The following is a 15,728-nucleotide window of genomic DNA, read 5'->3' on the forward strand; positions in this document are numbered from 1 at the left end:
TTGCTCATTGAATAAAGTTTTTGTGTATGGTTTAAATTTGTGATAACAGCGTGCTTTCGTCAGTTTCCGCCCATTTTTCCGGAATTCCGTTTTTTTTTTTTCAATGATACACTGGGGGGCGGATCCCTGGAGGAATTCCGTGGTTTGCTCACTTCCAGGAACTTGTTGTGGAGTCTGGTGAGGCAGAGAGACCTGGAGGAGCAGATTGCACCTGCTATTGAGGTAAGTGAATAATATGTACATATATTTGTTTACATAGATGTTTATTATGTTTAATGATGAATGCAATTATTCCTTTTTTTTAGGTTAGAAAAACAAGTTACCATATTTGTGTGTTTGACACTGACCTGTCAGTCATTTGATTAGGAATAGGATAGCATCATGTTGCCTTTGATGGAGATTTGTGGCATGCACTTTCTGTGCATGAAGTTACCTTCGTGGGCATGTAGCGCGGTTTTTATTCCAGACCACATGGTGGAGGAGGGCCAGTGTTAGGAGTTGGACCCAGGAATCTAAATTGGGTTGCAAGGGTTAGTGCTGCTGATGGGCATTATGGGGTTAATGTATGACTTGCATGACTTTGCACGTGTTCAATTTCATTTGTATGCTATTTTGTCGGGTATGCTGAAATGTTGGAACAAAGTGCAGACTGATTAGTCGCAGCTGTGCCCACAAAGTGCAGTCTGATTGGTCGCAGATGTGCCCACAAAGTAAAGTCCGATTGGTCGCAGATGTGTCCATAAAGTGCATTCTGATTGGTCGCAGCTGTGCCCACAAAGTGCAGTCTGATTGGTCGCAGCTGTGCCCACAAAGTGCAGTCTGATTGGTCGCAGCTGTGCCCAGAAAGTGCAGTCTGATTGGTCGCAGATGTGCCCAGAAAGTGCAGTCTGATTGGTCGCAGATGTGTCCACAAAGTGCAGTTTGATTGGTTGCAGATGTGCCACAAAGTGCAGTCTGATTGGTCGCAGATGTGTGCACAAAGTGCAGTCTGATTGGTCGCAGCTGTGCCCAGAAAGTGCAGTCTGATTGGTCGCAGCTGTGCCCAGAAAGTGCAGTCTGATTGGTTGCAGAGGTGTCCACAAAGTGCATTCTGATTGGTCGCAGATGTGTCCACAAAGTGCATTCTGATTGGTCGCAGATCTGGCCACAAAGTGCAGTCTTATTGTTCGCAGCTTTGCCCACTAAGTGCAGTCTGATTGTTCGCAGCTGTGTCCACAAAGTGCAGTCTGATTGGTCACAGCTGTGCCCAGAAAGTGCAGTCTGATTGGTCGCAGATGTGTCCACAAAGTGCAGTTTGATTGGTTGCAGATGTGCCACAAAGTGCAGTCTGATTGGTCGCAGATGTGTCCACAAAGTGCAGTCTGATTGGTCGCAGCTTTGCCCACTAAGTGCAGTCTGATTGGTCGCAGCTGAGCCCACTAAGTGCAGTCTGATTGGTCGCAGATGTGGCCACAAATTGCAGTCTTATTGTTCGCAGAAGTGTCCACAAAGTGCAGTCAGATTGGTCGCAGCTGTGCCCAGAAAGTGCAGTCTGATTGGTCGCAGATGTGCCCAGAAAGTGCAGTCTGATTGGTCGCAGATGTGTCCACAAAGTGCAGTTTGATTGGTTGCAGATGTGCCACAAAGTGCAGTCTGATTGGTCGCAGATGTGTCCACAAAGTGCAGTCTGATTGGTCGCAGCTTTGCCCACTAAGTGCAGTCTGATTGGTCGCATCTGTGCCCACTAAGTGCAGTCTGATTGGTCGCAGATGTGGCCACAAATTGCAGTCTTATTGTTCGCAGCTGTGTCCACAAAGTGCAATTTGATTGGTCGCAGCTGTGCCCAGAAAGTGCAGTCTGATTGGTCGCAGATGTGCCCAGAAAGTGCAGTCTGATTGGTCGCAGATGTGTCCACAAAGTGCAGTTTGATTGGTTGCAGATGTGCCACAAAGTGCAGTCTGATTGGTCGCAGATGTGTCCACAAAGTGCAGTCTGATTGGTTGCAGCTTTGCCCACTAAGTGCAGTCTGATTGGTAGCAGCTGTGCCCACTAAGTGCAGTCTGATTGGTCGCAGATGTGGCCACAAATTGCAGTCTTATTGTTCGCAGAAGTGTCCACAAAGTGCAGTCAGATTGGTCACAGCTGTGCCCAGAAAGTGCAGTCTGATTGGTCGCAGATGTGTCCACAAAGTGCAGTTTGATTGGTTGCAGATGTGCCACAAAGTGCAGTCTGATTGGTCGCAGATGTGTCCACAAAGTGCAGTCTGATTGGTTGCAGCTTTGCCCACTAAGTGCAGTCTGATTGGTAGCAGCTGTGCCCACTAAGTGCAGTCTGATTGGTCGCAGATGTGGCCACAAATTGCAGTCTTATTGTTCGCAGCTTTGCCCACTAAGTGCAGTCTGATTGTTCGCAGCTGTGTCCACAAAGTGCAGTCTGATTGGTCACAGCTGTGCCCAGAAAGTGCAGTCTGATTGGTCGCAGATGTGTCCACAAAGTGCAGTTTGATTGGTTGCAGATGTGCCACAAAGTGCAGTCTGATTGGTCGCAGATGTGTCCACAAAGTGCAGTCTGATTGGTTGCAGCTTTGCCCACTAAGTGCAGTCTGATTGGTCGCAGCTGTGCCCACTAAGTGCAGTCTGATTGGTCGCAGATGTGGCCACAAATTGCAGTCTTATTGTTCGCAGAAGTGTCCACAAAGTGCAGTCAGATTGGTCGCAGCTGTGCCCAGAAAGTGCAGTCTGATTGGTCGCAGATGTGCCCAGAAAGTGCAGTCTGATTGGTCGCAGATGTGTCCACAAAGTGCAGTTTGATTGGTTGCAGATGTGCCACAAAGTGCAGTCTGATTGGTCGCAGATGTGTGCACAAAGTGCAGTCTGATTGGTCGCAGCTGTGCCCAGAAAGTGCAGTCTGATTGGTCGCAGCTGTGCCCAGAAAGTGCAGTCTGATTGGTTGCAGAGGTGTCCACAAAGTGCATTCTGATTGGTCGCAGATGTGTCCACAAAGTGCATTCTGATTGGTCGCAGATCTGGCCACAAAGTGCAGTCTTATTGTTCGCAGCTTTGCCCACTAAGTGCAGTCTGATTGTTCGCAGCTGTGTCCACAAAGTGCAGTCTGATTGGTCACAGCTGTGCCCAGAAAGTGCAGTCTGATTGGTCGCAGATGTGTCCACAAAGTGCAGTTTGATTGGTTGCAGATGTGCCACAAAGTGCAGTCTGATTGGTCGCAGATGTGTCCACAAAGTGCAGTCTGATTGGTTGCAGCTTTGCCCACTAAGTGCAGTCTGATTGGTCGCAGCTGTGCCCACTAAGTGCAGTCTGATTGGTCGCAGATGTGGCCACAAATTGCAGTCTTATTGTTCGCAGAAGTGTCCACAAAGTGCAGTCAGATTGGTCGCAGCTGTGCCCAGAAAGTGCAGTCTGATTGGTCGCAGATGTGCCCAGAAAGTGCAGTCTGATTGGTCGCAGATGTGTCCACAAAGTGCAGTTTGATTGGTTGCAGATGTGCCACAAAGTGCAGTCTGATTGGTCGCAGATGTGTCCACAAAGTGCAGTCTGATTGGTTGCAGCTTTGCCCACTAAGTGCAGTCTGATTGGTAGCAGCTGTGCCCACTAAGTGCAGTCTGATTGGTCGCAGATGTGGCCACAAATTGCAGTCTTATTGTTCGCAGAAGTGTCCACAAAGTGCAGTCAGATTGGTCGCAGCTGTGCCCTCAAAGTGCAGTTTGATTGGTTGCAGATGTGTCCACAAAGTGCAGTCTGATTGGTCGCAGATGTGTCCACAAAGTGCAGTCTGATTGGTCGCAGATGTGTCCACAAAGTGCAGTCTGATTGGTCGCAGCTGTGCCCACTAAGTGCAGTCTGATTGGTCGCAGATGTGGCCACAAATTGCAGTCTTATTGTTCGCAGAAGTGTCCACAAAGTGCAGTCAGATTGGTCGCAGCTGTGCCCAGAAAGTGCAGTCTGATTGGTCGCAGATGTGCCCAGAAAGTGCAGTCTGATTGGTCGCAGATGTGTCCACAAAGTGCAGTTTGATTGGTTGCAGATGTGCCACAAAGTGCAGTCTGATTGGTCGCAGATGTGTCCACAAAGTGCAGTCTGATTGGTCGCAGCTTTGCCCACTAAGTGCAGTCTGATTGGTCGCAGCTGTGCCCACTAAGTGCAGTCTGATTGGTCGCAGATGTGGCCACAAATTGCAGTCTTATTGTTCGCAGCTGTGTCCACAAAGTGCAATTTGATTGGTCGCAGCTGTGCCCAGAAAGTGCAGTCTGATTGGTCGCAGATGTGCCCAGAAAGTGCAGTCTGATTGGTCGCAGATGTGTCCACAAAGTGCAGTTTGATTGGTTGCAGATGTGCCACAAAGTGCAGTCTGATTGGTCGCAGATGTGTCCACAAAGTGCAGTCTGATTGGTTGCAGCTTTGCCCACTAAGTGCAGTCTGATTGGTAGCAGCTGTGCCCACTAAGTGCAGTCTGATTGGTCGCAGATGTGGCCACAAATTGCAGTCTTATTGTTCGCAGAAGTGTCCACAAAGTGCAGTCAGATTGGTCGCAGCTGTGCCCTCAAAGTGCAGTTTGATTGGTTGCAGATGTGTCCACAAAGTGCAGTCTGATTGGTCGCAGATGTGTCCACAAAGTGCAGTCTGATTGGTCGCAGATGTGTCCACAAAGTGCAGTCTGATTGGTCGCAGCTTTGCCCACTAAGTGCAGTCTGATTGGTCGCAGCTGTGCCCACTAAGTGCAGTCTGATTGGTCGCAGATGTGGCCACAAATTGCAGTCTTATTGTTCGCAGCTGTGTCCACAAAGTGCAATTTGATTGGTCGCAGCTGTGCCCAGAAAGTGCAGTCTGATTGGTCGCAGATGTGCCCAGAAAGTGCAGTCTGATTGGTCGCAGATGTGTCCACAAAGTGCAGTTTGATTGGTTGCAGATGTGCCACAAAGTGCAGTCTGATTGGTCGCAGATGTGTCCACAAAGTGCAGTCTGATTGGTCGCAGATGTGTCCACAAAGTGCAGTTTGATTGGTTGCAGATGTGCCCTCAAAGTGCAGTCGGATTGGTCGCAGATGTGCCCACTAAGTGCATTCTAATTGGTCGCAGCTGTGCCCACAAAGTGCAGTCAGATTGGTCGCAGCTGTGCCCACAAAGTGCAGTCTGATTGGTCGCAGATGTGGCCACAAAGTGCAGTCTAATTGGTAGCAGATGTGCCCTAGATTGTCCACGCTCCTCCTATGCAGCGTGGACAATCCAGAACGCCGCACGCTGCCAGCTCCAGATGACACCAACGCTCTCTCCGTGTTCCCAGAGGCGGAAGCAGCGCTGTCTTCCGCCAAAATGGTAATTTTCTTATTCATTACTGCTCCCTAGCAAGTACATCAGGAATTTCTAGCACTTCAGAAGTATATGAAAGTATTAGATATCCACTTCCGTATTACTATTAATCAGATGATTTGTAACTAGATAGCCATTTACACAATAGTCATTGTACAGAGTATAGAACGCTATGTCGCTGTGTTTGCCTCAAAACAGCAAACTCATTGCAATTATACATGTTTTGATCATAAATAATTTCTCGTATGTGAAAAAATATATTTGATATTTTGCAATGTTATTATTCATAGAGTTGTACGAACATGGCAGATGCTGCTGAAGCCGGTGGGAGTGGTGGTGGTGATGGTGATGGTGGGAGGAGCAGGACGTCAGCCTCTGCTGCCTCCGCTGCACGCCTGCGGAAGCGGGAAAAGAATTTGATTATTAAAGTAAGTTTATTTATTTTTTTCTTCACTGTATTAATCCATGACTTTCAATTTATTTTGCTTGACTGTGTAATGCATGCTGCATCTGTAGCTACTTTAATAGTACCATGAAGCTTTGCAATTGAAGGGCTTAATGTTCAGACTAGACTACACAACTGTACGCCCCATACACACACTCAAGTCAACACTCAACAGCGGTCTGTAAAGGCCGCCGGGCGGATTGCTCAGAACCTCAGAAAGAGCCTTATCAGTCAGCCGACAGCCTGTAGACACGTCGGACTGTCCACGGAAAATCTGACCAGCGGGAGGTGACTACAGACCCGTCGTTGCCTCCCGTGTAGCGTTTGTACTGGCCTTTAGGCTCTCATAACTTTGATTTCGATTAACTTACCGAAAATCTACTTCTATTGTTCAAGGAGTTGATAAGACTGCTGATGATAAGTCAATTGAACATTAAATTGACTTTTCATCAGTCTTATCATATGTTAGTACAATAGCAAGCGATGTAGGTATTGTAAAGGTTACTTTTAGCGGATCATTAATTTTGTTGTTGTTTTTTTTTTTTCAGACAATGTTACGAGGGGCCTACGATAAGAGGAAGAGGGAGGAGAAGAGGGCTATTCTGGACCAGCTACAGCGGGACCTTGAGACCCGATACCACCGCACATGGTCGGTCAAGAAGATCCAGACCATGTGGAGCGACTTCAAGTCGAAGACACCATGTGCGGTGAGGAGAATTAAAGACCAGCTTCGGGAATGTAAGTAAATAATGTGTTTTTCATATATGTAGCGTGATGTGTACGTGTTTTCAACCTTGGAAATCCTTACGATTTTCATGTCTAACAAATTGTCTCTCCTATTGGGTATGTAACTCACAATTTTAAAAACAATCTCACATTCTTTTTTAGTGGATCGGTCTCAGGCACGCAGGCGGGCCCGTTCCGCCTCTGCTCCTCCCTCTTCCCGCAATATTGTGGACCCCACTCAGGAGGATCCTGCTGCTGCCTCCCCCCCTGCTGATGATGAGGCTGGACCCAGCACCAGCCAAAGGCCCCGTAGCAGCCGGCAGCGTGGGCGAAGGCGCTGCCGGCAGCGTGGGCGAAGGCGCTCCCGGAGCCGATCTGTGGCATGTAAGTATTTTTTTAACAAAGTTGCAACATTAATCAGATGACAGTGCTACGTCTCTTAGGAGATTAGTACATAATGTTTTTCTTGTACAGAATATAATTTTTTTTTTTTTTTACAGTCCCAAAAAAAAAAAAAAAAAGGTGAATGATACCATGTCTTCTTTTTATCTTAGCCTCTATCTCTGTGCGATTGCGCAGACGCCGGCCACGGCAACTTTCCTCCGGCAGGCCAGAAAGTGGTGCCATTGAAACAGCTGAGTGTAAGTGAAATTTATTGTTGTAGAACAAAATACATTAATAAGTGTTTGATGCAGCTTATTGATTTGGAGCCATTGTGTAGTGTATGTATCGTATTGTACTCTAGGGTCTATTCAGGGGGAAGCCAAGTATACTAGTTGTAGATGTTTTGGATGTGGGCGGAAGAATGAGTGCTAGGAGGAAAACAATACAGACCGAAGTAAAAATAATTTTCTTCATCATAATTTTTTATTACATTTCAAATACAGAGTTCCATAGTAATGAAAACAGCTGACTGCATAATATTCATCATACATTCAAATACACTTGCAAACTATTCTATGAATAACACCCCTGGTCTGTCTTATTCCCATGAAGAACAGAGGGAGGTAATACATGAAGCACTCCTATGCGCTTAGTCCAGCCTGGGAGTTTTAACTTGACCCATACTAGGTAACCCCCAGGGCTCGGACATCAATGTACTGTATCAATTCAGTGGCCCGAAGGTTAGCCCTTGATACAGGGTTACAGGGATCCTGTTTCAGTGCTAGAGTGTCTACATAATGCTCGTCGCTGTAGTGAGTATAAAGTACAACACCTGTGGGAAGGACGGACGAGGTCTGACTAGTCTACCATAAGTAACACTACCTACTTAACTTATAGTGTATAGTATACCAGGAGCTATATTGGAAGTGAGATTCTAGTTAGTGTATTCCAACCAGGTACTAGGAAGGGTGAAGATCTTATGGTCCACTGAGGATCTTAGTCTAATTTTATATTCCATATTCAGGTTGCTGTTTACTAGGGAGATTAGTTGGGTAATAGATAGGTAGTCGGCCGATTTCCAATTGCTAGTTATCTGGGAGAGTGCCGACAGAATGATATGCATAACCTGGGGCTGCAAATTTAGTGGGATCTCCTCTAGCCCTACTAAGAGTAAAGCTAATTTAGCTGATAGACGTACGTAAGTAGGGAAGGAAAAAGCTATTAATTAAGGGCTGGTTCAGACGGACGTTTGCAGAGCGTTTACAGCCAGCGTTCAGGGCTTGGTGCTAAACGCTCCCATTCAAGTGAATGGGAGCGTTTGTACCAAGCTTTCAAGCACGTTTACACAAACGCGGCGTTTGGGTCCCGATTTTCCCTGGCGTTCAAGGAGCCCCTGGAAGCTACATGTAGCTTCCAGGGGAGGTTAACCGCGACGGCTAATGTCCCCCTAGGGGAAGAAAAAACGCGACCGCATCCAAACGCACACGAACGCTGCTGAACGCGACGCCAACGAACGCAACGCCTCCAAACGTCCATCTGAACCAGCCCTAAGAGTTCCACATGGTCCCAAAACTGAGCAATATTAGGGCACTCCCATAGCATGTGGAGTAGAGTCCCCACTGAGTTCTTACAATGCCAGCAGTTGGGGGAGTTATCCTCTGAGAACGAGGCCATTCTTCTGGGGGTCAGATACCACCTGAAAATAACTTTACGTGAAAGTTCACAGTGGGAGTTGTTCTTTGAGAGTTTTAGGCTTTTAGAAGTGGTCCTGACTGAGCACATGCTGGTCAGTTATGTTAGATTGTAGGTCATTGGACCAGGCCAAAGCATATCTTTTCAGTGAGGCATCACTCACTTCTAGTATCGACGTATACCAAGTGGAGATACATCCGGCCAAAATGTGTGTGTGGGGGGGGGGCCTTTATTGTTAATGGCTGTTAGGATTAGGATATGACTATTGAGCTGGGGTATATTAATTGTGTTATTTTTGATCAGGCTATATATCCTATGGTAGGTAAAGAGTTGGTTGAATGGTAATTGGAATTCTTTATGTAATTCCTCAAATGTTTTAAGCTGAGAGCCTTGTGACAGTTGGTTTAGTGAGGTGATTTTAACTTTATCCCATGCGGATAGGTTCAAATGGGGGCTGAGGATTTTAAGGGCATTTAAAGAGATGGTAGGACTATGAGTCAGGGACGACTTAGGCGGGAATTTGATAAAGTGTTCCCATGCCAGCAAGAGAGCCTGGATAGTTGTGTATTGGGAAGATGGTCTCTTTGCTCCCAGGAGCATAGCTTCTGACAGAAGTAAAAACTTAAAGGACCACTATCTTGAACAAAGTTGGCAGTTAAAATGGGACAGATGACAGGTTTTGGGCCAGTCCATGTTTTTAAGGGGGATTCTCAGGGATTTCTTTGTTTGCAACAGCATTTCCTGAACATTTCCGCATGGTGATTGGCTGGATGCAGAACTCGTGCAAGCTATGAAGTGAAGGAACGATCGCCGGCCGGGACAAGGTAATGTATACACAATATACACATGCTGCGTAATCCTCCCTCCACCCCGCTGCCTCTTCAGCCCGACCCCCGCTGCCAGCCCGCTGCCTCTCCACCCTGACACCGCTGCCAGCCCACTGCCCGCTGCCTCTCCAGCCCGACCCCCTACTGCCCGCTGCCTCTCCAGCCCGACCCCGCTGCCAGCCCGCTGCCTCTCCAGCACGATCCCTGCTAAAAAAATTGAACATATAAAACGTTAAATATCGTTGTAATGCAGCGCCATTCTGACACTATTGGCGCTGTGCGCCATTTTTGCCTGTCCCCCCTTTAAGAACTACATCCCGATGTTGAAGGGATTGGAATCGTTGAAAAGCAAGAGCACTAACACACCAACCACCACTACATCACCCTGCCTCCAAATTAGAACACTTCTTCCGGCCAGTGATTATGTCCATAGTAAAACTAGTGTATCATCTGTAAATATAATGTAAGGACATGCTTTAATTTCACAACTTCAAAGGAAGCTTCATTCAAATTTGGCCATAAATAAATGTACATAATGGGGCAACATATCACTTGAAGAAATGTTGACAAGCTGCAGTACTATGCATGTGTGGAATGGTAGTATAAAGGTATTTCACATCCATTGTAGCCACAACAAGTTCTAATACATGTTTGATTTTTTTGGGTGGATTGCAAGGCACTACTTTTGGCAGTCATATTTCATTACTCTTTCTTTACTTTAGGTAAAACCAGGAGTTTTGTTTTTGAATCTGGATGATACCATTCATTGTCAAACTTAGACATGAGTAAACAGTGAGCTTTCGGATTTTAAAATGCCTTCGGCGGACTGGTTCCTGACTAAAAATGAAAACCACACTTTATGTACACTGACATACAGAGTTGAATAATTTTTCTGCAAACATTAATGTATTTTTACATGTCTTAACTGTTACTCAGAACACTTTTCCTGGCCTCTGGGCTAAATTGATAAGTTAAACAGTTCCCTTCATGTAACGTAAAGTACACTCTGGTGATGATGATGGGTAACTATTGGAAATTCCAAGTTGAAATACTAACTGGGCTAGTAGTCATATGCCACATTAATTTTAAACTAAAGAGCATTCTGGCATTTCAAACCAGCATATGCAAGTAAAAAATAATGCATAGTGACAGTAAACAGTAAACACCATCAAACGCAAGCATATAACAGAAAAATTGAATTGAAAAATTAAAAATAAAATAAAAAAAATATTGTAATATTGAAAAGCCATTGTACCAGCAAGAGAAGTTGTAAACAAGAGTCCTGGTTTTAACCATGTTGTACAGATATGATCCAATGTATGTACTTTGTCTCTTTTTTAAATCTCATTTCTGACTTTAAGCCACCCATTAATACAGTGAATGTCAATGTTTGTAAGCCGTGTTTTCAGTGTTGGTCAGGGAAAAGTACAAGGAAGCCTTTTTATAATTAGAAAAATCTCATGTTATTTTTCTCAAAAACAGCCAATAAATGCTATCATCCTGTTTCAAAACTCCTTGTTTTTATGGCTAATACGGTACCACACTGTACTGGTTTGACTTTTATTAAACGTTATTGTACAATGTCCATGTATAGTGTAATTTTGTAATTTTGTACATCTTGTTTTTTACAGCTTCTGAACTAACCGCCCGTGTTGCTGCCCTTGAGCAACAAGTACAGCAGCAGCGGGTGGAATATGAAGCGCGCCTCCAGCAGCTACAAGCTGCTTTTCAGCAGCAGATAGAGCAACTGCAACAACAGCTGGAGGCACAGATTGAGGACCAACGGCAGAGGATTCTGGCCTGCAGGGAGGAGGGAGAACGGCTCCATGAGTATTTTGCCCAGGTTGCCGGGAAAAGGAGGATGTAAGGCGGGTCCTCCTGGAGTCCTCCGGAGTCAGATTAGATGGACAGCGTGTGTGAACAGCTTTTTTCAGATCTTGCCACTGATTCTACATTGGATTTAGATCTGGACTTTGGATGGGCCTTTCTAATACATAGTTATGTTTTGTTTGAAACCATTCCATTGTTGCCCTGCCTTTATGTTTAGGGTCATTGTCCTGCTGAAAGGTGAACCTCCGCCCCAGTCTCAAGTCTTTTGCAGAGTCCAAGAGGTTTTCTTCCAAGTTTGCCCTGTATTTGGCACCATCCATCTTCCCATCAACTCTGACCAGCTTCTCTGTCCCTGCTGAAGAGAAGCACCCCCAGAGCATGATGCTGCCACCACCATATTTGACAGTGGGGATGGTGTGGTCAGAGTGATGTGCAGTGTTAGTTTTCTGCCACACATAGCGTTTTGCATTTTGGACCAAAAGTTCCATTTTGGTCTCCTCTGACCAGAGCACCTTGTTCCACATGTTTACCGTGTCCCCCAACATGGCTTGTGTCAAACTGCAAACTGGACTTCTTATGCTTTTCTGTTAACAATGGCTTTCTTCTTGCCACTATACCATAAAGGCCAACTTTGTGCAGTGCATGACTAATAGTTGTCCTATGGACAGTCTCCCACCTGAGCTGTAGATCTCTGCAGCTCGTCCAGAGTCACCATGGGCCTCTTGACTGCATTTCTGATCAGCGCTCTCCTTGTTTGGCCTGTGAGTTTAGGTGGACGGCCTTGTCTTAGTAGGTTTACAGTTGTGCCATACTCCTTCCATTTCTGAATGATTGCTTGAACAGTGCTCTGTGGGATGTTCAAGGCTTTGGAAATGTTTTTGTAGCCTAAACCAGCTTTACGTTTTTCTATAACTTGATCCCTGACCTGTCTTGTGTGTTCTTTTTACTTCACAGTGCTGTTGATCCAAATATTCTCTTAAGACAACCTCTGAGGCCCTCACAGAGCAGCTGTATTTGTACTGAGATTACATTACAGACAGGTGCACTCTAATCTCTTACCCACCCTGTTTTAAAAGAGCAGGCAAATGGTTGATTTGATGTTGGCAGCCAACCTTTTGTTGAGGTGACAGGGGGCCAGATTTATCAAGAGCGTTTTAAACAAAATATTAGTATTATTTTTAAAAATCCTTGCAGAACTGTCTCAGACAGCCGAAAAAAATCACTAGATAATGAAGATTCCTTCTTAAACTGTAAGGAATAGAAGGAGATAGGAAGGTCTCTCAGGCAGTGCAATGTGTGCGGAAAATTGCTGTGGCTAAGGCTACCAACACACCTGCTGTCAGCAAACTCTGACTGAGAGGGGAGGAGCCCTTCACAAATCACATCTAGCCTACACTATCTGTAGAACTGCTAATGAGCACTTTTCGGCAACATTAAAGGAATGGATTTGCACATTTCTTAAATGTTCAGTTTATTGATTTTTATTAATTAAATGAATCACATATCAGTTACTTCATATGGAGAGCATATCTTTCTCCATAGACCTTGTGTTAAAAAAAATAGTTGCTATCACTTATTTTTGCTTTGGCAGCGAGCTGAGCTGGCTCATTAGCATACTGTACGACGACGGGCTTCAGCCTGCTTATAGCAGACACTCCAGCTGATTTATTATAACGCTGACTCACACACTACAGACAGCTGCTGTTCTGAGTTCTCTGTAACCAGTTAATTGAATAGATAAAGCAGTCGGCTAATTATGTACTTACTACTTATGAAAAAGCATGTTTGTTTATTTACTTATCTAGTTACAGAGAACCGCAGCTCTCTGTAGTGAGTGAGTTAGCGTTATCAGCTTGAGTGTCTGCTATCAGAGAAGTCCGTCCGGCGCATGACACAGCCCAGCTCTCTGTGGTGTATGAGACAGCCTTATAAATCAGCTGGAGTGTCTGCTAGCCTATAAGCAGGCTGAAGCCTGTCGTCGCATACTATGCTAATGAGCCATCGGCCAAAGCAAAACTAAGTGATAGCATCTACTTTTTTTTAACACAAGGGCGTCAATTCACCAGAGAGGATTTACTAAGAGAAAAAAGGTAGGTAGATTATCTCATGAGGTATTTTAACACTCTGGAGTCAATTCACCAGTGTGAGAGGACAGAGAGAAAAGTGTTCGATAGCAGGGGATAATGGAGAGATATGCATGAGGAAAGTGTGAGAAAGCAGAGATTTAGGTAATAATCGGTATTAATGATTTACATGGGTTACTTCTCCGCTCTGTAAGCATGAAAGTGAAGCATTGTGGGTAGGAGGCAGAGTTTAACCACTACATGACCAGAGTATTCCCGCCTTATACTGCCGGATCACATCATTAATCATATCATTCACGAGTGATTCTGAACGTCTTAACCACCTCTGTCTCAGTAAAATTATCACGAACTGTTCTCACACGAAAAATACGAGGGGCGATTAAACAGACCCTCCTCCTGCGCCTTCGTATCCTCATAATAGAAGCAAGCTCTAAGGCCTAGTGCACACCAGAGCGGTTCGGCTGCATTTTTTGCGATCCGCTTGCGGCTGCGGATACGCGTGGGAGGCGTTTTGCATAAACGCATACTCCCGGGCTGCTGCAGATTTAGGATTGCGGAGGCGTTTCTGACTCAATGTTAAGTATAGGAAAAACGCAAACCGCTCTGAAAACCTGCACTTCACAGCGGTTTGTCAGGCGGTTTTTGTTACAGTAGCTGTTCAGTAACAGCTTTACTGTAACAATACAGAAAATCTACTACACCAAAAACGCTTCACAGAACTGCAAAATGCTAGCTGAAACGCTACAGAAAAACAAGAAAAAGCGTTTCAAAATCTGCTAGCATTTTGCGAATATACTAGCGGTTTTTGGTGTGCATCAGGCCTAACAGAGTAAGCTCAAAAGGCTCCATCTTCCACAGCAGCAGCTGCTGTGTGAAAACCACGATATCTCCAGGTTAATTCAGGGGGTTAAGAGATGTAAAAATTACGAATGACCACACACTCCCTGGTGAAATGTGATTTGGGGAAAAACTAACTACTAACTATCACTTATTTATCTCATACTTATCTCACATTTATCTCTTGCATTTCTCTCGATCGATAATTTCCCCTATACTTCTGGATAATTGCTACTTGGAGATATCACAGGAGGTTAATTACCTCCCAAGAGATATTTAGGTTGTTAACCTCTGGTGAATTGACGCCAAGGTCGATGGAGAAAGATAAGCTCTCCATATAAAATAACAGATATGTGATTAATGTAAATAGTAATTATCAATAAACTGCCCCTTCAAATAGAGACACTGAAGCGAAAAAAAATTATGCTATTATGATTTGTATGTGTAGTACAGCTAAGAAATAAAACGTTAAGATCAGATACATCAGTCTAATTGTTTCCAGTACAAGAAGTGTTAATAAACTCCAGTTGTTATCTCTATGCAAAGAAGCCATTAATCTCTACGGCTTTCAGAGTCGTGGAATGGGCTGTTTTATGACTTTTATTATCTGAAATGTTATTGAACTATTTAATATTTCTCTGCCAGAGGCGAGGTCAGTAGTTCACAGACTGCTCGGAAAGAAGAATTCTGAATGCTGAGTGATGTGTAATCTGAACATAGTGTATAATGATCCAATGTTATAAATACAACTATATACCTAAAAAAAGGGAATATTTTCTTTTCTGCAAATCTTCTAGTAATTATTCATAGTACACTACAAATTCATTATATCATATATTTTTTTTTCTCTTCAGAGTCTTTTTAACTGTAGTGTAGCTCTAGAAATCCACGCTAAACTGTCGCTATTACATAGGCTTTGCGAATTTTCTTACTATCATGCAGAACTATTCTTCAACTGGCTAGAACAGTTTTAGAAGAATAAACTGTCGGTAATGCTTTGAGAAATCTGGCCCAGGGACTATGTTACACAGTGCCAACTGTCCTGTGTCCTGGTCACCCCTCCCAGTTGATAGACAATGCACTGTTATGTTGATGGAGTAGTAGACATCAGAAGTTTCCTGTCTCGTCCAACTACAATTCTCGCAAACTCTTTCTGTTGTAAGAAAGGAAAGTTTTATGTTTTCCTGTGTTTCTTGTTTTGTACCTTTTTTAAAAAAAATTGACAAAACTTATTGCAAATTGCAATAAAAGTTTTTAAAAAAACCTGGTCTTTGTTGTATTGTATGTATTGCACAATGCATATCTAACTGGCTGGTGATGACAACCATTAGGCTCTTGCCTGCCTGGCATTACTTTTTTGTCTGTTGTAGGCACCACAACGTCCGGTAGTTGAATTGTCACAGGCTCAGCAGCAGAAGTACGTCTCATAAGGTTTGACACAAAAGGTAATTGGCAGCAGAGTACACACAGGTCCTCGCACACTAGAGACCTTGGTTGAGGGATATCATGTCCGGTAGTTGACTGGTCGCAGCATCAGAAGCAAAGTAAGTATCACAAGGTTAGACACAACAGGTAATTGGCAGCAGAGTAGACACAGGTCC

General features: G+C 44.6%; 1 protein-coding gene across 1 annotated transcript; it reads left to right on the forward strand.

The window, feature by feature from the left end:
- The first annotated feature begins 5,458 nt into the window (after positions 1-5,458).
- On the forward strand, positions 5,459-12,631 carry LOC137538055 (probable ATP-dependent RNA helicase DDX46). The gene is made up of 5 exons (XM_068260014.1): positions 5,459-5,730; positions 6,296-6,485; positions 6,636-6,857; positions 7,028-7,114; positions 11,008-12,631. The coding sequence occupies exons 1-5, from the start codon at positions 5,605-5,607 to the stop codon at positions 11,241-11,243; spliced, it is 861 nt and encodes a 286-aa protein (XP_068116115.1). The 5' UTR covers positions 5,459-5,604; the 3' UTR covers positions 11,244-12,631.
- The last annotated feature ends 3,097 nt before the right edge of the window (positions 12,632-15,728 follow it).

Source organism: Hyperolius riggenbachi, chromosome 11, assembly GCF_040937935.1.
Source record: "Hyperolius riggenbachi isolate aHypRig1 chromosome 11, aHypRig1.pri, whole genome shotgun sequence".
NCBI classification, from domain to species: Eukaryota; Metazoa; Chordata; class Amphibia; order Anura; family Hyperoliidae; genus Hyperolius; species Hyperolius riggenbachi.

Bases quoted from the DNA above. Each gene is read 5' to 3' on its own strand.
- LOC137538055 (XM_068260014.1), top strand. From the start codon at position 5,605: ATGGCAGATGCTGCTGAAGCCGGTGGGAGTGGTGGTGGTGATGGTGAT. The intron at 6,486-6,635 runs GTAAGTAAATAA...ATTCTTTTTTAG, and splicing joins TAAAGACCAGCTTCGGGAAT to TGGATCGGTCTCAGGCACGC. The intron at 6,858-7,027 runs GTAAGTATTTTT...TTTTTATCTTAG, and splicing joins CCGGAGCCGATCTGTGGCAT to CCTCTATCTCTGTGCGATTG.